Here is a 24881-nt window from a genome sequence, read left to right as displayed (position 1 = left end):
TTACCAGAGCCTTGTAGTATAGTTTGATATCAGGTAGCATGATACCTCCAACTTTGTTCTTCCTTCTCAAGCTTGCTTTGACTATTCAGGGTCTTTTGTAGTTCCATATACATTTTAGGATTATTTGTTCTAGTTTTGTGGAAAATGCCATTAGTATTTTATAAGAATTGCATTGAATATGTAGATTGTTTGGGGTAATTTGGATATTTTAACAATGCTAATTCTTCTTATCTATGAACACAGTATATCTTTGCATTTATTTGTGTTTTCTTCAAAGTCTTAGAGTTTTCTGAGCACAGGTCTTTTACCTCCTTGGTTAAATTTATTCCTAGGTATTTTATTCTTTTTGATGCAATTGTAAATGGGATTTTTTTTTTCTTGAAGGCAAGGACTGTAAATGTTTTGCCTTCGCATACCTAGCGCCTAGTACATAGCAGGCACAAAAAAGTTTAGTGAATGAATGATCTCGAGGATATGCATTACCCAGGAAGGAGAGGTTGGGAGGGGACTTCTTGCCTTGAAGGATCCCTTGAGCATACCTGTATCCTCTCCAGTTGTTAAGCACTTTATCTGAGCTGGGGAACATGGGGTCGTTAACTGTCAGAGATGGAAGGGAGTTCAGAGCTCAAGCAAAGCAGGGTGGGGTAGTAGCTGGGAAAGCAGGGAGGAAAGGGTGTGACAACAGAAGCAGAGGTCAGAAACGGGAGAAGATGCTATGCTACTGGTTCTGAAGGTGGAGAAAGGGGCCGCAAGCCAACGAATGTAGGTAATGTCTAGAAAGGGGCCACAAGCCAAGGAATGTAGGTAGTGTCCAGAAGTTGGAAAAGGCACACAGTCAGCCCTAGAATCTTCAGAATAAACATAGTCTTGCCCGCATTGTGCCATTAGCACACTGAAACTGACAGGGGACTTCTGACCTCCAGAATTACAAGATCAGAGGTGGATTTAATGGCGGGCACACTGGGCATATGCCCTGGGCCCTGACTTTTGAAGGGCCCCACAAAACCCCAACTTTAGACTTTTTTTCTAATGTAAGGTGTCCAATATTTTCTTCTGCACCCAGGGCCTCAACCCACCTTAGTCCACCTTTGTACAAGATAATAAATATGTGTTGTTTTAAACCACTAATTTTGTGATGATTTGTTACAGTAGCAATAAGAAACTAATATGGGTTATTAGAATTTGAACAGGTTTGGTTCCAAGAAGGACGGGTGTGTGTGTATGTGTGCAAATGTAAATGTAAATGTTTACAAAAATGCCTAGGACTTTATGGAGGATAAAATCTGCACTCAGGAAATTTAAAATAGAAATAAGATGAGTCAGTCTGCCATGGTAAACCGCTCAGGTTGTAAAGCGGCCACACACCTGCAGCCTGCTTCTCACCGGATCCTGCCAGTGCAGACAACTTGTCCCGCTTCTGTTGGGGATGAGCAGCCTGCATACCCCTTCTATGCACTTTATTAAAAGGCCCTGGCTGGTTGGCTCAGTGGTAGAGCGTCAGCCTGGCGTGAAGGAGTCCCGGGTTCGATTCCCGGCCAGGGCACACAGGAGAGGTGCCCATCTGCTTCTCCACCCCTCCCCCTCTCCTTCCTCTCTGTCTCTCTCTTCCCCTCCCGCAGCCAAGGCTCCATTGGAGCAAAGATGGCCCGGGCGGGCGCTGATGGCTCTGTGGCCTCTGCCTCAGGCACTAGAATGGCTCTGGTTGTGACAGAGCAACGCCCCAGATGGGCAGAGTGTCGCCCCCTGGTGGGCATGCCGGGTGGATCCCGGTCGGGCGCATGTGGGAGTCTGTCTGCCTGCCTCCCCGTTTCCAACTTTAGAAAAACACACACACAAAAAAAAGATATAGTGCACCCGGGAGTGTTAGAAACATTGACCTCAGCACTTTCTTCTCGGGAAGGGAGAGGGGAGAGGGTTTACATGGAAAGAAGAAAGGAGGCCGGAAGGAGGAATTTAAGTGAAAAAGCAGGATGGACAGTCATCATCCTGAGCTGGCTGGGCCTGGAATGACAGGTGCCAACCGATGGCTCGGCGCACCTGGAACCCCAGCAGCCTCTGCGCCCTGCGCCGCTCTGCAGGCTGGTCCTGCTCCATGTCACAGGACAGGCGGAAGCTCTGGTCCCCCTCCAGGCAGGAAAACCCCACCTCAGGCGCTACACAGATAGTGGAGCAAGTGGCGGCCAGTGACAGCCTCCGAGATGCGCTTTGCCCGACATGGTGCCTGTCCTGGAGACACTGCCACTGGCCTCTTGGAGGCCGGCTCAGTGGTGCCCCAGACAGCCAGGGGCCATTGGGGGGAGCGCGGCTCCTCAGGGGTGAGGGGTTGGTGGCACGACGGAGAGGGTACGCTCCATCACCAATGAGGACAGGCCTCCTGGCATGGCCCCTGTTTCTTTTTGGATGGGAGTAAGAGAGTGCCTTACCTCCCCATGGCAAAGGGGGCTAACCTCCAATATAGGTGCGTTATGGCTGAGTCCTGGGATGCCAGCAGACACCTGAGTGAAATGAAGGGCAAGACCAGCCAATGGCGTGAGGAGTTGCTGAAAAGTACTGACACCTGTTCAGACAGTTCCTTTCCTGCCTGTCAGGGCTGGACCCCTCACTATGAGTGCCTCCAGGATCCCCAGCACACGTCAGGAAGCCAGATTCAGGCCAGAGCCTCTTCATGACCTCCTCCTGGTCAGGCCGGTTTCCCTGGGAGAGCTGAAATACAGCACAGACGGCGCCCACCACCTCATGGGAGGCACGCCCACCGTAGATCTGCCTACCCCGCTGAGCCTGGCCACACGGTGCAGACGCTCCAGGGAGCCAGCGGCAACATTCCGCTCACTACTGTCTGAGGCACAGAGAGGGGCAGCTGCGTGTGGGCGCCTTCCCTTGGAAGATGAGGGCTCAGCTTTCCTGCAGATAGAGAAAAATGTCTCCTGAGCCATCGGAAGGCTTGCTTTCATCTGTGGTGGCCAAGTCTACCGATTCAGAGGGCCTGCCCAAAATGAGACGGTGGAGGTTGAGCCCGGTCCTGTGGGCTCCTCTTCCAAGGGACAGGGACACAGAGGGCACCTCTGCTCTATAAGCAGAGAGTGGATGACCGTCTGGATGCTCAGGTGCGGAGGACAGAGTGATTCCAGCGGACCCGCCTGGCCTGAGCCAGGATAGGCACTTTCTCAGCCACAGGCATGGAAGCAGAAGCTCCCATCTGCACAGCGGTCTGTGCCGGAAGCTGCAGTCCCCACCCCACCGCTTCCCCGATGGATCCATAGGGCATGTGTTGGAAGTCAAGGGGGCCATTAAGTGGAGTTGGGCAGAGTGGTGTGTGGGTGTGTATGCCTTTCCCAATGATGGGCAATGACATGCTTCTCTCCTAGGCAGCTGTGGGCACCAGAAAGCTCAGGGCTGAGTTAGCTGATGAGTATCAGGCCTCTCATTACAAACCAGCCAAAGGTATAAACGTAATTACACCTGTGTAAACCATACATCAGCAACCTCTGTCCATTTTCTTACCGACTCAGTCAGCAGTACAAGAGCCAGGATAAAATGGCTCAGAGCAAATAAGACGAGGTTCTTAGTGTGGGTGTCAGTTTGCCTTCCTTTCTTCACAGACTGCTTCCTCTTTTTTTAATGACTCCTTCTAGAGGACTTTTAATTTCACTTGGCTTTCTGTCTTCACCAAGCAAACACATAGGTGAAGTCCCCTCCCACACACTAAAATCAAGAAATACCCGAAAAAACCAAACTATTCCACCAGTCAGTTTTACTTGCCCTGGTCATGTGGTGCCCTCACCAGGAAGCACGTGAAGAGATGCTTAGTTAGTTAGCACTTTTTTGGACAGAAGACAAGATCTTTTTCAATCTCAAGCACCTGGCTTTTAGTTTAAAAATTCATTCTGGATTTGAACTTCTTTGTTATGAAGAAAGACCAACCTCATAAGAGTGCATAAAAAGGAAAGATCAATTATTCCTTAGAGTTTTCAGAACAAACAACCAGAAGGCAGAATAGACTTTATCATCAGCCCTGCAGAGTTCCAGGCCTCAGAGTGCCGACATTGCCCAGTCACTCAGAACGCCCTGTCGCCTGATGCTAGAACTAAGACGTTGCAAAGAACTTCTCCACACTCCGCCACAGTGCCTTTCCTGGTGTTCTTTTTCTTAATGAAAATGTACTTCTAGCCTGACTAGGTAGTGGCGCAGTGGATAGAGCATCAAACTGGGATGTGGAGGACCCAGGTTCGAGACCCTGAGGTCGCCAGCTTGAGCACGGGCTCATCTGGTTCGAGCAAAGCTCAACAGCTTGGACCCAAGGTCTCTGGCTCAAGCAAGGGGTTACTCGGTCTGCTAAAGGCCCACAGTCAAGGTATATATGAGAAAGCAATCAAAGAACAACTAAGGTGTCACAACGAAAAACTAATGATTGATGCTTCTCATCTCTCTTTGTTCCTGTCTGTCCCTACCTGTCCCTCTCTCTGACTCTCTCTCTGTCTCTGTAAAAAAAAAAAAAAAAAAAAAAATCTACTTCTACAATATCGTGTGTCCCTTGGGCTTCTCTTTCTGTAAGAGTTGGTGTCTATCCTAGGCAGGACTCAGACTGTTCGTACCCTGGCTCCATGGGCTGTGCAACCTTAGGAGGTTACTTTCTCTTTTTTTTTAATTTTTTTTTTTTTTTGTATTTTTCAGAAGCTGGAAAGGGGAGGCAGTCAGACTCCCGCATGCGCCCAACCGGATCCACCCGGCACGCCCACCAAGGAGCGACGCTCTGCCCATCCGGGGCGTCGCTCTGTCACGACCAGAGCCACTCTAGCGCCTGGGGCAGAGGCCAAGGAGCCATCCCCAGCGCCCGGGCCATCTGTTGCTCCAATGGAGCCTCAGCAGATGGGTGTCTCTCCTGTGTGCCCTGGCCGGGAGTCGAACCCGGGACTTCCGCATGCCAGGCCGACGCTCTACCACTGAGCCAACCGGCCAGGGCCAGGAAGGTTACTTTATTAAGAGAATTCTGTATCTCAGGCATTCTCCTTGTAAAACAAAAGATTAGACTCACCTCAGCCTAACGCTGCTCTAACATCTGAGGTTAATTTAAAACACCAGATCCCACAGGATGTCAGCCAAGGTGGCTGACACTGCATCTCAGAGCTTATTTATAATGTGGCCTAATAAATATACTGTGGTAAACATCATGAACTCGAAAATGCATTCCACAAATAGTTGTCTTTTGTGCATGTATGTGACAAAGAGAGGGACAGATAGTAACAGACAGACAGGAAAGGAGATGAGAAGCATCAATTCTTTGTTGCGGCACCTTAGTTATCCATTGATTCCTTTCTCATATGTGCATTGCCTGGCGGGCTACAGCAGAGCAAGTGATCCCTTGTTCAAGCCAGCAACCTTGGGCTCAAGCCGGTGACCTTGAAATTTCAAACCTGGGTCCTTGCATCCCAGTCCAACACTCTATCCACTGTGCCACCACCTGGTCAGGTAGGAATCTTAGGTGCTAGGTAGGAATTGTGATAGGCACAACAGATGAAATGTGATAGCCATCAAAGATGCTAAATTTCACTTGGGTTACTGGATCAGGAGCTTGGAGAAAGAAAACATAGAATTTAGTCATCCCATGCTAGGTAGCTGTTTCTAACTGGAAAGTCTATGCTTGCCATTGGTGGCTGGTTCTTGACTTGGGCAAGACTAAACACTTTGGCACTTAGGCCTTTAAGGATTTAGGGGAATCCTTTCAGGTAGTAAACATATTTTCTAAAACTCTATCTGGGTGAGGAAGAGTTTATAAGTTGCTGTCACAACGTTGGGCTTATTGTAGCCTCACTATAATCGTATATTCCCCACCCACCTGTCTGGAAGATTATTCTCTTACTAAACTTTCTGGTATCTTCCACTGGGAAATGACAACTTAGGCAACCCCCACTTATCACGAGGAAACATGAGTTTCTGTCCTGCGTTGTTTGCCTTATGACTTCCTTTGATGCTAGGCATCTTTGTGACTAGTCTTTAGTAAGGCCTCCTCCTATTCAGAACTTGCCTAGGGAGTCCACTTCCTCCTTAGGTATTAACTCAAGTTACCATCACAGATGTCAGCTCTTTTAAGTCTTTTAAAGTTCCTCTAAGCAGCTATAGACAAATCAGCCTGGGCCCCATGGGGAGAGACGGAGGCAAAGGGAGCTTCTGTCTGTTTTTCTCCCCAACCTCTTGCCTACTGATGGGCGACTCCTTCTGCTGCCAAAAAGCCACTTTTTTTTAAAAAACGAGAGGTCCTAGCCATCACCATCCCCCAACACACACCTTTAAAACAGGAAGAGAAATGGATAAAAACAGTTAAAGAGCTTTATTTTTCTCAGCCAGGTTTGAAGCTTCTCTCCCGCAAGCCGGCCCCAGCCCACCTTGACCAGCTGCTGGCATCCCCCCACTCTCCCACGGGTTTGCGCTCCCTCTCCGCCCGCCCACGTGGCCCCCTCCAGGGAGTGAGCAAAGGAAAAGCTGTGTTTTGTTCATCCTGAAAACCCGCAACACACCCGTGCAGCACAGATGCAGACGGACCCGGGCTGACCTGAAATGCTTTGCTTTCCTGACTGCCCGGTTCACCTCGGAGAAGGGCTTCTGTCCACCGAACCTGAACTTCTGTCTGGGCGGGGGCGGTGAGAACAAGTGGTTCCTGTCCCCCCAACTCCTCCCTCCATGGGGGGACACTGGATGCCAGTGGCCTGGAGGTACCCACCTCCAACCCGCATCCACCCTGCAGCCCTGCCAACTAGTAAGAGAAAAGCGAGAGGAGGGGCGGGGGACATTCAAACTAAACATTACAAAACCTACATCCAAGTTCTCACTTCCTCTCTTTGCAATAAAGATTTTCTTTTTTTTTTTTTTTTCATTTTTCTGAAGCTGGAAACAGGGAGAGACAGTCAGACAGACTCCCGCATGCACCCGACCGGGATCCACCCGGCACGCCCACCAGGGGTGACGCTCTGCCCACCAGGGGGCGATGCTCTGCCCCTCCGGGGCGTCGCCATGTTGCGACCAGAGCCACTCTAGTGCCTGAGGCAGAGACCACAGAGCCATCCCCAGCGCCTGGGCCATCTTTGCTCCAATGGAGCCTTGGCTGCGGGAGGAGAAGAGAGAGACAGAGAGGAAAGCGCGGTGGAGGGGTGGAGAAGCAGATGGGCGCTTCTCCTGTGTGCCCTGGCCGGGAATCGAACCCGAATAAAGATTTCCTTGAGTGATTACAAAACAATATTCACCGAAGTGATAGTCTTTGGTGCAAGAAGTTGGCCCTTAGAGATCTTTGATTGCTAGAGAAATTAATGCTTGAGTTCAGCCTATGATGAGATTCCTCTGTTGCTTGGACAACCAGCACTGGGCCTTCAAGGGTTCCTCGTTTCCTCGCTGAGAGGAAGCATGAGAACGCTGGGGGCCGTTTCCTCCTGGAACACTGAACACCTAGCTCCGGCCTCATGGCCCCGTGGGCTCAGTCCTGCCTGCAGACTTGTTTTAAGTTGTTGTTTTTAATTAGTTGCGAGCATTAAAATATTAGATTTCTTATAAAATCTGAATTTCTAGTTTTTTGGGAAAGAAAAGATTTATACTTTCTATCAACACTGGACCTACTGTATTTCCCCATGTATAAGATGCTCCCATGTCTAAGAAGCACCTTAATTTGGGGGCCTGAAATTTGGGAAGAAAATATATTACATAAAGTTATTGAACTCAAGTTTTATTCATCATAAAATTCATACAACTCCTCATCACTGTCAAAACTCCCATCCATTAGCTTGTCCTCAAAAATGAGTGTAAAACCAATCATGAGAAAGCGAGAAAGGCAAGTAAAAAATTCTACAACCACTGTATAAGACACACCCAATTTTTAGAACCCACATTTTTTGAAAAAAGGTGTGTCTTAGACATGGGGAAATGTGGTATAGTTTCCACATATTGGCAGAAGACAGTTGTTACATACTTGGATAAAGTTCTTACCAAGCACGATTCACACACTGCTTCTTGCCAGTTACCCGATGGCATCTGTGTGAGGGCTTTGGCTCCACCCCGGGTCTAACCACCTGCGGCACCCCTTCCCATAAGGGTGACCCTCATCCTCACTCACACCTCAGAGGGACTCCGGAGCCTTCATCTGCCTCTCTCAAGCATGAGAAAATATTTTGAGAAACCAAGGTGAAGCCTATGCAAACCTATGCAAACTGATTAGCTAGAAAAAGAAGTAAATTTGGTCATAGAAAATTGAATTACTTGAGTACAAATGAAAAGGAGCTAATAAAAGAATATCAAAAGACATGAAAGGATATGGTTGTGATCATAATTGAGATACTGCTTTCTTTCCTTCTTCTCTAGTCTCATAACTCATAATAATTTATGGAAAATAACAGCCATATATATTGAATACTTACTGTACACAGGCAACTCTATGAGGTTAGTACGGTACTGCTATTATCCCCATTTTATGGATGAGAAAGCTGTGACGTAGAGAAATTGAGTTACTTCCATGGTTCACAAAGCCAGTGAGCTGGTGGAGCTGGGATGGGGATAGATGTAAAGCAGGGGTTGGGAACCTATGGCTCGAGAGTCAGGTGTGGCTCTTTTGATGGCTGCATCTGGCTCGCAGACAGATCTTTAATAAAAAAATAATGTTAAAAATATAAAACATTCTCATGTATTACAATCCATTATTTTCTTACCTCTCATATTCATGGTTACGGGTGGCTGGAGCCAATCACAGTGGTCCTCTGGGACAACACCAAATTTTTATTGGATAATGTGTAACGTACACGGGTCATTGTATGGCTCTCATGGAATTACATTTTTTTTTATTTATTCATTTTTTTTAGAGAGGAGAGGGAGAGACAGAGAGAGAGAAGGGGGGGAGGAGCTGGAAGCATCAACTCCCATATGTGCCTTGACCAGGCAAGCCCAGGGTTTCGAACCGGTGACCTCAGCATTTCCAGGTTGATGCTTTATCCACTGTGCCACCACAGGTCAGGCCTGGAATTACATTTTAAAATATGTGGCGTTCATGGCTCTCTCAGCCCAAACGGTTCCTGGCCCCTGATGTAGAGTTATCTTAGAGTATGTAAAGCTGCCCTAAGTTTCCGTTTTTTTCTAGTTCTGATTGATTACCTGGTAAATACCTACCCTTGTTTCCAGTCCGAGTCTCAATGGCATCTTTTTTATTAACCCTTTTCTGACTCAGATGTTAAGTGGCTGTCAGCCTTGCACCTAGCTCATGCATCCATTATTGCACTTTGCGTACTTACTGTAATTTTACGTGCCTGCCTCCCACACTCAGCTCTCAGTTATTTGAAGATAGGGTCTCTTGGTGGCTTCCTGATACTTAATGCGGACACAACTCTGTACATCACTGAGTAGGTGTTTTTTTTTAAGCCTGATCACATACCATATTAACAAATAATGCCCTTCTATCCTTCACGGCTCAGCTCATGCTTTTTGTATTGTTTGAAGTGAAATTCAGGAAACCTACGCAGGAATAATGATGGACCCCCCCCCCATTCTATTTATTTATTTATTTATTTATTTATTATTGATTGATTTTAGTGAGAGAGGAAGAGAGAGAGAGCGAGACAGGAACATGGATTTGTTCCTGTATATGCCCTGACCAGGGATCAAACCGGCAACCTCTGTACTTCGGAACGATGCTTTAACCAACTGAGCCATACTGTCAGTGCCCCCCTCCATTTTATATTTCTTCTGAACCCATGAAGTCAGAGGGAATAGGAAGGAAAAATAAGAAGAATGCCAAGATCAAGGAAGCTTCAAGGTGGTACATGCCACAACTTCCCCAGCAGCTTCTTTATTCGTTCAACAACTATTAAGCACCCACTGTGTGCTGCTGCTTTTCTCAGCAGGGGGATACAGCAGTAAGCAACACAGTCAAGACTCCTTTTCTCATAAACGCTATGTAGAGGAAAAGAAATAATAAAACAAGTAAACAAACACCTAATTTTTTTTTTAAATAATAAGTGCTATGAAAATAATAAAGCAGGGGGCTGGGGTAGAGTGAGCAGGGCGGGCACTCTAGGATGGGTGATCAGAGGCTTCTCGGCAGAGGTGACCTTTCAGCTCGACTTGAATACTGATACGGGTCCAGACCCGAGTATCTGGAGAGGAGGGAACAACAAGTACAAAACATGGATGCCTCTTTGCATCGCTGGCCACGAGGATGAACATACGAGTGCCCTCTAAGAGTTAGATGATATACTATTTTTAATCTGAGTGATATGGTCCCTGATGCTCAAGGCCATTTATAACATGGCTACGCATCTTACCTAACCTAATAGCCTCTTCCATAATTTAGCAATCTTTCCCTTTAATAGCACCAATGCCCTCCCCCACATCTAATATTCATCCATGCCTCTGATTCTCATTTTGCTCTTCACTCGCTTGAAATATTTTTTCCCCTCCTTTGGCCTTTAAGGCTTAATTAAAAATTTACCTCCTCAAGTCCTGGCCAGGTAGCTCAGTTGGTTAGAGCACTGTCTGGATACATTAAAGTCACAGGTTTGATCCACAGTTGGTGCACATACAAGAATCAACCAATGAATGCATAAATAAGTGGAACAACAAATTGATGTTTCTCTTTCTCTTTCTCTCTCTCTCCCTCTTTTGCTCTTGTTCTCTCTCTAAAAATGTATTAAAAATTTTATCTCCTCCCTTGAAAATGATTTCTCAGTTAGAGCTCTTTAATAACATGATGTGGTGGTGAATATGCAATATTACATAGTTGATAAAATTGTATAGATTTTAATACACACACAAGGAGTACACACAAGAAGAATCTGAATAAAATCAGTTAATTACATCACTGAGGATATCCTGATTGTACCATTATCCTATAGTTTTGCAAAATATAACCACTAGAGAAAACTGGGCAAAGTGCACACAGGATCCCCCTCCCTTTTACTTCGTATAACTTACAATTGTCTCAAGTTTAAAAAGTGAATAACCAAAATATTATATTCTTATGGAAACAATGAAATTTTAAATTCTTTCTTAATTTTTAAAAAAAATGAAATTTCAACTTGTTATGAACCCATCTGTCTACCCTCCTGTCTACACATTTCCAACTCGCTCATTATAATGAACAAAATGCATTGTCTAAATAAAAAACATACCAGTCGTTTACCTTATCAAAAAGGAGAGCGATGTGCATCTGGAATAGTTTCTTCTCAGTGAACATCTGTTAGCACCTAGTAATTATTATTTCCTCCTCTCTTGTTTTATGTTCACAAATTGCCCTTCCAGAGCTTTGCCCAGGACTGGCATCTCTGTTTGGTTTGCAGAATCAACTTTCTTTCCCCTTTCACAAATTGGAACAGTGTGTACCATCCACAGTCTTCTGGCATCCCTTCCTGGCTCCATAGTCCCTGAAAAACTGCCAACAGTCTTCTCATATATAAATTCTATTGATACCCCAGCCAGAATTTGTCCAAGTTGGGAGACATAAGCTCATTCAAAGCCAAGCATTCTCTTACAATCTACTCCCCCCCCCCCCCCCGGTATTTTGTATGACCAACAAGCAACCTCACGAAAGTTGGAGCAGGGAAGCTGCTGTTTTGAGCTGGAAACCCGTAAGTCCTGGTTGCAAATCCAAAGCCTGTCATTCTCTAGCAGTATGATCTTGGGCTACACTATCCAATTCTTTGAGCTTCCGTTTGCACATCTTTAAAATTTCAAAACCCTTGCCTACCCTCTTCTTCCCCGTATAAAAAGGTTGGCTGGGGATAGGGGGCTCAGACGATATGGGAATGTAACACCCACCCCCATCTCCCCAGGTCGTCGGCCATCTGAATAAAGCACTCGTAGAGATTCGATTCCTGTCTCTCCTTTTTTGGCTGAATCGGTGACAGGTAGCATGACTCCGATATTTTCTAGTGTCAATACTTGAAACCCTCTGTCTTGTAATTCTTACAACAACCCTATAATGTGAGCATTTTTATTTGCATTTTACAGCTGCGGAAACTGAGTCTCAGAGATGTTAAGTAGTGTGTCCCAGGCCGCAGGGTTAGTAAGTGGATTCAGCCCAGGTCTCCCTAGCAGGAAGCTCCTGCTCTTCCCTACACTATTACAGTGCTGTTTCAAAAAAGAATTATGTTTTTTTTTCCTCAAGTCTTGGGTCAGTCCTTTGTTTCCCTTTTAAGTGTATCCTTCTGCTATAGACTGAAGTATATTCCCTCAAAATTCACATGTTGAAGCCCCCACTCCCAGTATGAAAGTATTTGTGGATAGGGCCTTAGGAGGACTTAGGGCTCAATGAGGTCATGAGAGTGGGTGTCTCATGATGGGATTAGTGCCTTTAAAAGAAGTCCCAGGCCCTGGCCAGGTGCCTCAGTGGATGAGGCATCGACTCTGTGCGCCAGAGGTCACAGGTTCAACCACGAGTCAGGACACGTATGAGAGGCAATCAGTGAGTGCACAACTAGATGAAACAACGAAGGGAAACAATGAGTTGATGCTTCTCTCTCCCTTCCCCCTCTCAGATCACTGGAAAATTTAAACAAAAAAGAAGAAGAAGAAGAAATACAGAGAGCTAGCATACACTCTCTCTCTCCCCTGTGCCCACAAAGAAGAGGTCATGTGAACACACAGTGAGAGGACAGCCACCTACAAGCCGAAACAAAAGGCCTCAGAATGAAACCTAGCTTGTCGGCACCTTGATCTTAGACCTCTCAGCCTCCAGCGCTGTGAGGAATAAACTTCTGTTGTGAGGCCACCCAGACTGTGGCATTGTGTTCTGACAGTCTGAACAGACTAGGAGGCTCTCATTCTACCAACGCCCTCCTTTTCCCAGTGCAGACTTTTCCAAATCTGACCTCATTAAGGAATTTGCATTCTGGCCTGCCCTGTCTCTCCAGCGCTCAGCTTCCTGCCTTCCCATTGTGCATTGTGTCCTCGGTGCTGGGTTTTTGTCGGTCTCGTCCTGTGCAGTGTCTCAGGCCAGGTAACCAGACCTAGGCTTTTTTTCCCTGAATGGCTTGACGTTTGCTTTCATAAAATCTGACTGTTCTTGGGCATTTCAGACTTTAAAAAGACATGGTTACCTTTTACCAACACTCCTAGTGCTGCAAATTGACCTACTGTAGACAAAAAAAGGGGCCACATGCTGAACCTGATAAGCTCAGGGGAGGCTGGAATGGTGGCCTTGCAGACTCAGAGACCTAAGTTGGTCTGAAATTAAAACTTTCTAACTAAAAGCAGTTCATGGAAGGTAGTCATGTCCTAAGCCAGTATTTTTCTTTTTCTTTTTTTTTTAAAGCAAGAAATACAGAGACAGAGAGAGGGATAGATAGGTACAGACAGAGAGGGAGAAAGATGAGAAGCATCAGTTCTTTGTTGTGATACCTTAGTTGTTCATTGATTGCTTTCTCATATGTGCCTTGACTGGGGGCTACAGAGCACAGCGTGTGACCCCTTGCTCAAGCCAGTGACCTTCGACCTTAAGCCAGCCACCTTTCGGCTCAAGCCAGGGACCATGGGGTCATGTCTATGATCCCACGCTCAAGCCGGGGACCACAGGGTTTTGAACCTGGGTCTTCTGTGTCCCAGGCAATGCTCTATCCACTGCATCACTGCTTGCTCAGGCTAGGCTAGTATTTTTCTCTAACAAAGGTCCATGCTTACCTTAATTGAGCCTGTCAGTGGTTGTTTTGCACCTACAATAAGTACCTGATAACATGCCTTTAAAATGTAGGAGCAATTTTCTTTTCCTGCCTCCTCAGGGCGAAACCACCCCACCAGAGCAGAAACCACAAACTCTCTCATTGTTATTATTGTCACATTAATTGTTAACTATCTTATAGCTGCCTATGTCAACGGAGTGTGTGTCTATACATTTTTTTTTAGATGAAAAGACATTTTATTATTATTTTGCAATATAACATAATAGTGAATATATCTGATAGCATTTTCTCAAATGGCAAATGAAACACAGGATAACACCTTTCTTTGATTACTGTACACAATATTATCTGTCTTTTGGCGGATTCAGTTTCTTACGACGTCTATGATACTGTCCACAAGGATACCAACGATGCTTAGTAGTAAAAAACATTTTGCTAAGTTGTTCTATCATGGGTCCTTGTTCATAGTGCTCACCTTTTTCTTCTAATCTGGTTTTCAGTACTTGATCCTGTGTTTCTTCATAATTATGCACAGGATCTGGCCGAGGAATAGGTTTTGTGTGTTCATATGGAATGTCCACAGAAGAATGGTAGCAAACTATTGTCCGGCTATCAGATGTCAAAGCAAGCTCTACTTTGCAATTATAGTCATCTGGAAGAGAAGAATACGTGGATTTATGACAAACACAATATATTGTGCCATTTTGAATTGGATTTAAATGTTTCAAGATAGTTCTGTTGGATATTGCCCATTTCACTGCTGATACTATTTTCATCCCTTGACAGCTGCTCACCGCGAATCCGCCATCTTGCTTCTGTCTATACATTTTATTTTTTACCCAATCACAGAGATTTCCTGCTTTACTTTCTCCCGCCTCCCTAATCTACCACCAGTAGATTTCCTGTAACACCCTTCCTTCTTCCCCTTTGATTCTGTTGTATAAAATAAGTGGTGAAACTGATGTTTTCCAGAGCATTTGCTTGATCTGTTGAGATTTTGCTTCCCGGCAATTCTCAACAGTTTGGCTCAAATCATCTCATATAAAAATGTTTCCAGGTTTGGACATTTCTTACATCGACACTACTAACCTGTGCTTTGGTGTCCGAGTTTGACCAGACTGTGATAAGGTGCCGAGGAACTGCAAAACTGTTAGTATTAGTATTTCAAAAACAAGAGTCAGGCCTCCTTACCCCTCCTTTCTGAGGAAGAAAAAACAAGAAGAATGCAAGAAGAAGAGTTTGCAGGGGCAAAAGTCAGCTAGTCATAGTGTAACTGTTTCATATAGCTCTCTAGGAGGACTGATGCCACTTGCTAGACAGAGCAAAGAAGATAGAACCTATCTGAAAACCCTTTCCTCTTCTCCTTTCTTAAAAGCCTTTAGGAAACAATGTTTACGTACCTTAATTAAAAATCCTACACTAATCCTGACTCACCCTCCCACCCTGGAGTCATAAGAGTGACGTATACCTCTAGACCAGTGGTTCTCAAACTTTTTGAAGTCGGGGCGCATTTAAAATCCTACAAATAATTGTAGGCGCACTATATACAAATTTCTGAGAAATATGTTATAATAATTAAGTCAAATATTAAAGAAAAAAATATATAAAGTCCAAGCATGCTTTTATGGTAATTAAAATAAATACAACAAAATTAAATTTATTCTGACATTAAAAAACATTTTTATGTTACATTTTTTGAATTACGCTTTTTAGAATTTGTAAAAAAAAAGGGGGTTAAAAAATAAATAAACAACAAAAAAGTTATCTTTTTATATAGATATAGATATATTCTTAGTAAGATTTAGTAAATTCAGCAGGTCCCAGCACGATTGTGTTAAGGTTTTTTATTCTTGTGTTTATAAGAAACATGAGCCTGATGTGTCCTAGATTTCTTCAATGTCTGGGCATATATTTGAAAGGCAAACTCTCATTTCCTCATCAATACACTGAAGAATTCCTCTCTTTTTACTTTTCATTGTGTTAAGGGTAGAATATCCTAATTCACATAAATAGGATGTTGAAAATTATAGCAAAGTGTTCAAAACTTTTTTAGATATTGCCACGAATTCTTCTTTTATAGAAATCCAAAAGGCTCAAGAGACAATTCTTTATGTTTAATCATCAATCCAAAATCCCCACCATACATATCATCTTAACTTTACACCAAAGGATAGAAGAAACTTGCCTCCAGTCTTTCCGGGGAACATGGGGGGTAGTGTAAACAATCCAGCACCACAGCTTAACAGCCTTTTGCAACCTAATCAGGCAAGTGAGGTGGGGAGTTGGGCAGACTGTGAGCTTACAGCCAATTCCCCACACCTCTGTTCCCCCAAAACCCTGTTGGTTTTTTGGTCCCCAACAAGTGCATATTTCTCTGGAATACCATAGGGCATACCTGGAAATCTTCTAGGGCACACTTTGAGAACCACTGCTCTACACAAAGGAATCACAAGCTCCCTCTCCCCCTTGATGTATTCTGTAACATTTTATATGCTTTCTAATAATCATCACTTTGAAATTCTTTGTATGTACAAAACTTGTAAACTAAGCAAGTGGGAACTAGCTTTAGACTTCCTAATAAGCTAACCCCAACACTCTTAGCAAAAGTATGATAACTTCATTTAGCTGTTCTCCTTATCCTAAACTAAACATTTCCCACTATTGTGGCGACAGGGATAGGTTGTAAATCCTAGAAGGTTTGGGAATGTCTTTGTCAGGTATGTAAAGCATTCATCACTGCTGTGTTATCTCATGGTCTTAGTGTGTAGGACTGGTTTTTTTTTTTTTCCTTTTGATAGATCCTATAGATCAGGGGTCCCCAAACTACGGCCCGCGGGCCACATGCGGCCCCCTGAGGCCATTTATCCAGCCCCCGCCACACTTCTGGAAAGGGCACCTCTTTCATTGGTGGTCAGTGAGAGGAGCATAGTTCCCATTGAAATACTGGTCAGTTTGTTGATTTAAATTTACTTGCTCTTTATTTTAAATATTGTATTCGTTCCCATTTTGTTTTTTTACTTTAAAATAAGATATGTGCAGTGTGCATAGTGATTTGTTCATAGTTTTTTTTTTAGTCCGGCCCTCCAATGGTCTGAGGGACAGTGAACTGGCCCCCTGTGTAAAAAGTTTGGGGACCCCTGCTATAGATAAATGTTGTAACAAGATGGCAAAAATTCAATAAGCTTGTTAGTAAATGACTTTTGTACCCTGCTCCCCCTCCCTTTCCCCCAAGCAGTATGTGATTTTGTCTATAAAAGCAGCCTCAGAACTGTGATCCATACTGCGTGATTGGGGATTATGCCCTGTGCATGTCGCCGGCTTAACAATAAAGCTCCTCCTAAAATTTCTTCTATGACCATTTACCAGAGCATTTGCTTGATCTGTTGAGATTTTGCTTCCCAGCAAAAGTTTGGCTCAAACAATCTCATATAAAAATGTTTCCAGGTTTGGACATTTCTTACATGGACAGTACTAACCTGTGCTTTGGTGTCCGAGTTCAGCCGGTCGAACAGTGCCCTCCGCCTTCCTCTGTTTCCTAGGAGCCACCATTGTTGGCAGGCCGGTTATGCGGTTCACAGCGTGGGAGGCTCCTGCTTCTCTTGATGTCTCTTTTCCCTGAATCCTTGTAGCGTTTGTTTCTTCATCTCACTTCAGCCCTTGATTCCAGAGCCTTGGGCCTATCGGGCAAAGTGCTTGGGACCCGTAGTTCTTTCTAAGGTCTTAAAAAATGTTTGAGAGCTGAAAGAAAAAAATTGACTTAAAAACAAACTTTGCAAATAAAAATTAATATATGTCTTTTTAAACGTTCATAATGAAAAGCAATGAACTGCAACTCCACTCTGAGGTAGTAACATATAAATAATGTTTGGTGTGAACTCTGGGTTCATTTTAGCATTTTTTTGGTTCATGTGAGCATGGTAAGGCATTCTAGGTAAGAGTCCTCAGGACCTACCAGAGTTATAAAACTGCTCTGCTTAATTATAAATTATTTCATACTTTAGTCTAATTTCTTCTGTCAAGTTTGATGTCTTTGTGAGATTGTCAATGAACAGGTAGTCCAGTCCTTTAACTTAGTGGTATATTTACTGAGTGTTAAGTATTATGTTCAGTACTCAGACCATTCGGGTCTAATTTAAAAAGATAAAATGGTACACAAATGATAAAATGGGGTCCCCAGGCTTAAGGAATCCTGGTGTCGCTGGTTAGAAGGGGTTCATCTTTCCCAACTCTCCTCTGCCTCCTCTGTTTCTTTCAGTTCCTCATGTTCACTGAGCTACTTCCTTCCTACCGCAGGGCCTTTGCAGATGCTGTTCCTTAGAATATTCTTCCTGCCACCCTTTTCCAGGCTGCCTCGATCCTATCCACTCATTAAACAGACATTTATCTGTTTAAATGTCACTTACTCAGAGACCTTCTTTAACCACACCCTGCCCCACCCTCCACCCCATTTCACTTAGGTCCCCTCTGTTATTCTTGGATGGCTTTCTAACGTTTTTCTGCCTTTGCAGCACTTAGCACGTGAAGTTACTTTACGTTTGTTTTTTTGTTTGCTTCCAGTCTATCTTGCCTTACCCAGTCATCAAGCCTAGGAGGGTAGAAACCAGCTGCGTTTCGTTCACTGCTGTATACCCAGTGTCAATCGCATGGTCTGGCAGACCACGGGTTCATTAAACATTTGTTTAATAACCGAGACAGGAAGGGCACACACTCCTAAAGCAGGTAACTAGCAATGCAGGCATGCCTAGAATTAAAAGGAAATCCCAATACCCTCTATGAGACTGTAATGGTGGATACATGTCATTATACATTTGTCCAAATCCATCAACTACACACTAAGAGTGAACACTAACGTAAACTATGGATTTGGGGTGATAAGGACATGTCAACGTAGGTCCATTAATTCTAACGAATGTACCACTCTGGTGGGAGATGCTAATGATGGGGGAGATCGTGCACGTGGGGGGCAGGGATATGTGAGGAATCTCTCAACCTTCATCGCAGTTTTGCTCCAAACCAAAGACCACTCTAAAAAAAGTAAAGTCTTCACAACAAAAACAAGAAATCAGAAAAGAGACATGGCCTTGGAAGGAAGGAGTTGAGAGCATTTCAAGGAGGAAGAGGGAGAGACAGGGTTTGGATAGCTGGAGAAGGGGGCTGGGTTTCCTGAGTTGGGGGAGCAGCAGGAGGAGAAGCCAGCCGTAAGACAGGTCTGCCTGCTGCAGGAAGCTGAAACGCTGCCCCGGCTAACGGATTCCCACTTGGAAATGGTGGCAGACCAGATCAGACAGGTAGGTTCAGACCAGATTATAGAGGGCCTTGAAAGGCGTTCTAATAATCGTGGGGGGGGGGGGGTCGTTGACAATTGTTGGTGGGAGATGGTGGGAGCAATAGGACAGGACTGCAGGGGGGACAGGTTGGACAGTGAGCTGGGCAGAGAACAGAGACGAGTTTCAGGAGATCAAACTGTGGACCCTCACAGTCATCCATGGTGAGAGTCTAAGGGCTCTTCAAAAGCAGGGATCCTAGTTATTACTCTTTTATGTCCATCATTGCACCCTATTAAATTCGAAGTCGTCAAGGTTTGAGTCACAGCTGACATAGGCGAGAAAACATAGATATTCTGCTGTGAATACACTAAATAATCTTTACTTGAAAAAAGCAGTGAAAACATAGACATGCATTTTCTTCACAACTCCGGAACAATTTGAGCCTTGAGTTTCTTTTGTATTATTTTTTATCATTGAGAATCTGAGGCAATTAGACCATGAGTGTGCATTTTTTTCTCTCTGAGGACACACTTATTCCTTCTCTATTCCAAGGATGAAAAATAGGGGCACTGAGGGAGAGAATGAGGACTATGTTTTATGTTTTTTTTGCCCAAATATTGTCTTTTCCCTCCTGCTGCCTACAGCACTACCAGGGCTCTGAGTGCTACTGGATTTACAATAGCGAGGTTTCATTTTTTTTTTTATGGCTGCATAATTCTCCACTGACTCTCTCTAACACGTTTTCTTCATCCTATCATCCACTGGTGGGCACTTGGCTTGCTTCCAGAGCTTGGCTATTGTAAATAGTGCTGCAGTTAACATGGGGGAGCAGATACTATCGAGTCAGTGTTTTCTTCAGATAAATACCCAGGAGCAGCATTGCTGGGTCAGATGGTGGTTCTATCTGTAAGTTTTTGAGGACTCTCCCTGTTGGTTTCCATAGTGGCTGCACCAACTTGCAATCCCGCCAACAGTGCACAAGGGTTCCCTTTTCTCCACATCCTTGCCAACACTTGTGACTACTTGTCTTATTGAGGACAGCCACTCTGACAGGTGTGACGTGGTATCTCATTGTGGTTTTGCTCTGCGTTTCCTTGATGATTACTGACGTTGAGCATTTTTTCAAGTACCTGTTGGCCATCTGTATGTCTTATTTAGAAAAATGTCTTTAGGATTTTCTGTGGTAAGCAACAGAAGCCAACCCTGGCTGATGGAAGCACAAAAGGGATTTATTTTTTAAATATTGGGAAGGTCATAGAATTCTCCAGGATGTGAACCCAGACTTAGAGAACACTTTGCAGAACTGACATCCCTGATGAAATTCAGGTTTGATGGACTACCAGGTGGAACCAAACAGTAGAAACAAAATGTCCTGGGTGGGCAAAGGCACAATTTGGTGATGTTGGCATGATCTTGAGGGATAAAGGCATACTCAGCTATAAAAATAGAAAAGTATAGCCTTAAAGTCTAAAATAAGTGTACATGATAGATGATGTCCACTGTTTTTATTAACTCAAGTAGAAATATATCCACCAGCTCATAAATCTTACAAAATTGAATTCACAGAACATTTTAAATAATGCATCTCATCTATTATATTACAAACGCAAATCAACATTCCCGATATTAAATAGCCAATTCATTTATTTGTGCATATTCGACTTAAAAAGTTGCTCCCAAACTCTCACAGTCATTGAAGCTGCTATTAAGAATGTAAACGGGGTTAGAATGGATTCCCGGCCACAGTTGAGGTGCAAGGCATGGAGCCATCCTGGCATCCTGACGGAGAAGTTCGCGGTACAAAACAGCTCACGAATTCTTCCTCTGAGCAGAGCAGAAAGCACCTTTGTTCCCTCTGCAGATGGCTGTAACAAATCACCAGGCTGCCTTGACTTCGGCTGGTTTCAGGATTAGAGAGACAGGGTGAGAAATAGATGGGCTTTGGATATCCATGCCTACCGATTCTGGTCACACCCTTCAGTTTCTCAGGGCATCCATGAGGAATGTGGACACCACGTGTGGTTTAACTATTACTTTGACTTGTAGAAGGGACAATATCCATGGATGTTCCCCATTCCACAATCTCACTACTTTTTTTTCTTACAGAAATAAACATTTATTATCTTACAAACTCTTTGATCTCAGCCAACCTAGTAGGTATAAGGTGGTATCTCAATGTAGTTTGAATTATATTGCTTTTTACAAGTTAAGTTGAGCATATTTTTATATCTCTCCGAGCCATTTTTACTTCTTCTGTGAGTTTTCTGTTCCTATCATTTTCCTATTTTTCTATTGTGCTTTGGGTCTTTTCTTTATTGCTTTGTAGATAAATTAACCCTTTGTTCTGATAGAAGTTTCAGATATTTTGTTTCTTTTCACTTTGGTGGGTTTTGCCAAACAGAATTCTATTTACTTGTTACTGTGGGTAAATAGAAATAAAACATCAAAATTACCATTTTAACTATTTTTAATTATACAATTCAGTGATTAAGATTAGTTACCACGTTGTGCAACCTTTGCCACTGCTTATTTCTAGGACAGAAATCCCTAGCAGAAACTGTGTACCATTAAATACTAACTTTTCATTCCTCCCTCTCCCTAGCCTGGTAACGACCATTTCACGGTCTCTATGAATTTGACTCTACTAGGTGTCTCGTATACGTAGAATCAGACAGTATTTGTCCTTCGTGTCTGGTTTATTTCAGTTAGCATAATGTCCTTAAGGTTCATCCATATTGTAGCATGTATCAGAATTTCCTTCCTTTTTAAAGCTGAGTAAATTCCATTTTATATATATGCCACACTTGGCTTATCTATTCATCAGAAGTTTATTTTAATGTGGAAAACTCCATCTTTTTTTTATAAAATGGGTTCTAATATGTCAGACAAACTCAAAAAGAGTCCGCAGGCTTTGCTAGAAAATAATGATAGAGATTTATTTAAGCGTCTTATAGTTTGTAAACTGGACGCAGTATAGCTATGCAAAAGCACAGAAACATTCCAAAGAAGAAAGAAAGGTTAAAAGTTCTTAATCCAAAAAAGACATTCTTGAGAATAATCAGTGCTGCATTCTTAGCCCTAGGGCTGGTCCAAGATGGTTATCAGTCAAATGACAGGCGGTCAGGATGTTGGAGGCCATGTGATATCATCACCTGCTGGTGGCCTGGATAATGAATGCCAGGTGAATGAATGCTTGCATCCTTCAGAAAGTAATCAGGTGGCTTGGCTATGTGAGTACTTGGGGGTAATTAGAGGGTTACCTGGATAGATATCCCGGCATTGATGCAAGACTGGAAAATTCAAAAACGCTTAAGTTTCCAATCTAGTTAGGGCAAAAACAGAGTTTGCTCATGACTCAACTTCCATAACATTAATACTTTTAGCAGCTTGGTTAAAGTGACTCCATTTTATTTTATTTTATTTATTAATTTTAATGGCATGACATTGATAAATCAGGGTACCTCTGTTCAGAGTAAATCAGGGTACCTATGTTATTTTGACATTTGATTATGCTGCATTCCCATCACCCAAAGTCCAATTGTCTTCCGAGTGACTCCATTTTATATATTCCATATCTTTACTCTTTCCTCAGATAGTTAGACCAATGAAGGGTATAAAAAATTCTTTTCCAGTTTCTTCCACTACATGTGCAATTTAATTGTTGTTGTTGTTTCTTTCTTAAACAACAGAAATCTATTTTCTCACGGTTCTGAAGGTTGGGAAATCCAAGGTCAAGGTGTGGGTAGGTCTGGTTTCTTCGGAGCCTCTCTCCTTGGCTGGTAGAATGGCCACTTTCTCACTGTGTCCTCACATGTTCTTTCCTCTGCGTGCATTGATGCTTCTGGAGTCTCCCTGTATGTCTAAATTCCCTCTTCTTTTTTATTGTCTAATTTTTAAAGATTTCATTTAGAAACTTACATTTAATGGGGTGACATCGACCAATAAGAGTACATAGGTTAATTTTTTTTAATTTTACATTCGAAGCTTTGATTCAGCTAAAATGTATTCTAGTTGATGACGGGAGGTTTGCCGCCAACAAAAGAAGAAAGAAAACACTTTGAAGATTGAGTTCCCAAGAGACAGGTTCTGAGATGGAAATTTGAGATAAGTTTGTTACGGAGTACTCTCAGGAATCATGCCTGTCAGAGAATGAAGGAAGCAAGCTTGGGTGGAGGGAGAAGTCTGATTGAAATGTAGTGGCAAGGAAGTAAGCAAAGAGAAAAATGTATAGACACAGGTAACAGTGTGAGGTTTGTGGGTCAAATAAGTTTGCAAATACAATGTATATGTTTGCTCGCTTATAGTTTGCATTGGGTGTGGGGAATAGTCTGTAAGCAGGCAAGGCTTAGTTTTTAAGACTAAGCCTTTCCCACCCTTCTAATACTAAGATCTTCTCAAAACTAAGCTTTTCCCCACACCCTTGATTGTTGCATGCTGGTGGAGTGCACTCTTATGAGGAATCCCACTTATGCCTCAGATAAGTGGCTTTGTATCAGAGACTTCTTTATTTTTATACTAGCTTAAAGGCTTTAATTTCTACACTATAAAATAAGGGAGACCAGGAGCTCTCTCTCTCTCTCTCTCTCTCTCTCTCTGTTCCTGAAATTAGCATTGCAGAGAGGAGGCAGCCAAGATGGTGGAGTGCTGAAGGAGAAGCCAGTTTGTGCAGAGTTTGTGCAGAGAGAAGGAGATGGGGAACGGAGGTGAATAAGGCTGGTGGGGCCTTTGATACCAGGAATACTCTGATGAGTCAGTGGCTTTGGGAGCTCTGAATGGAAAAGGGAGGGTTTTCCTGCTATGTGCATTTTATCACCCGTGGGGTACGAGAGAGGATTAAAGGTAATGGCCCACCAGTTCTTGGCTCCATTGTTTCATTCCCATCTGTTCGAATCAAACAACCTGCCAACCTGCATTGGTCAGGAGGATGTGATGGTGGCTGTGGCTTGACAGGGTTGCAGGAAAGGGGGGTGGAGAGAAAAGAGGATGGTAGAGGGAGGACAGATAGAGGTGGAGAGACATTTGACTTGAGGTGGTGAACTCGCAATGTGACCTACAGATGATGTATTTTAGAATTGTGCACCTGATACTTGTATAGTTTTATTAACCAATGTCACCCCAATAAATTCAACAAAAAAATTTTGTTTAATAAAAGGAAATGCAATGGCAAAAAAGCTTCAGCCAATTCTGTGAGGTCTGGGCTGAACTGGCCTTTCAGAGCTGTCTTAAACTGAGAGAAGGCCAGGCATGTGTACTCCTGCTTCAACCTGTCCTTGGACACGGTGACCCTGGGAGTGTCGTTCTGGATGAGGCAGTCTCCTGCGCTGAGGACAGTTCCGTGGCAGGCACTCAGCCAGGAGTCTTCCGCAAACAGCACTCCCAGCAGCCCCGGGGGGTGGGAATGAACAGTGCCTTTGTCCTGATATGATGGCGGATAAACTAACATAATGATACTAATTCTAAAGAATGTCTTCAATTTTCAGTCCAGTAGTCCAATTATCAGTGTGGTAACGATAACAAACAGTTGTCTCAGATGCAACACTATTTCAGGCCCAGCCCAAAGGTTATTTTGCCCTGTTTTAACATTCCAAAGGTCTGAGGGTGCAAGACAGTCCCTCTGGGAAGGCGCTCCAACTCCAATGGGAAATAGATTATATTTTACATCCCGGTAAAACCCCAGGCCCATGCTCACCCTCTCTATGAGCAACTTTGCGTGCATGCCTTGTATGCTTTAGGGCAGGGGTCCCCAAACTACGGCCCAGCCCCCGCAGGCTGCATGCGGCCCCCTGAGGCCATTTATCCGGCCCCCGCCAGACTTCCGGAAGGGGCACCTCTTTCATTGGTGGTCAGTGAGAGGAGCATAGTTCTCATTGAAATACTGGTCAGTTTGTTGATTTAAATTTACTTGTTCTTTATTTTAAATATTGTATTTGTTCCCACTTTGTTTTTTTTTACTTTAAAATAAGACATGTGCAGT

General features: G+C 43.8%; 1 protein-coding gene across 1 annotated transcript; it reads right to left on the bottom strand.

The window, feature by feature from the left end:
• Nucleotides 1–13858: 13858 nt before the first annotated feature.
• Nucleotides 13859–14423, bottom strand: LOC136389547 (large ribosomal subunit protein mL42). Its single transcript, XM_066361383.1, has one exon. The coding sequence runs from the start codon at nt 14414–14416 to the stop codon at nt 13985–13987; it is 432 nt and encodes a 143-aa protein (XP_066217480.1). The 5' UTR covers nt 14417–14423; the 3' UTR covers nt 13859–13984.
• Nucleotides 14424–24881: the final 10458 nt, after the last annotated feature.

Source organism: Saccopteryx leptura, chromosome 1, assembly GCF_036850995.1.
Source record: "Saccopteryx leptura isolate mSacLep1 chromosome 1, mSacLep1_pri_phased_curated, whole genome shotgun sequence".
In the NCBI taxonomy this organism is placed as follows: Eukaryota; Metazoa; Chordata; class Mammalia; order Chiroptera; family Emballonuridae; genus Saccopteryx; species Saccopteryx leptura.
The sequence above is the reverse complement of the archived record's forward strand: the minus strand, read 5'-3'. Positions and strand labels throughout refer to the sequence as shown.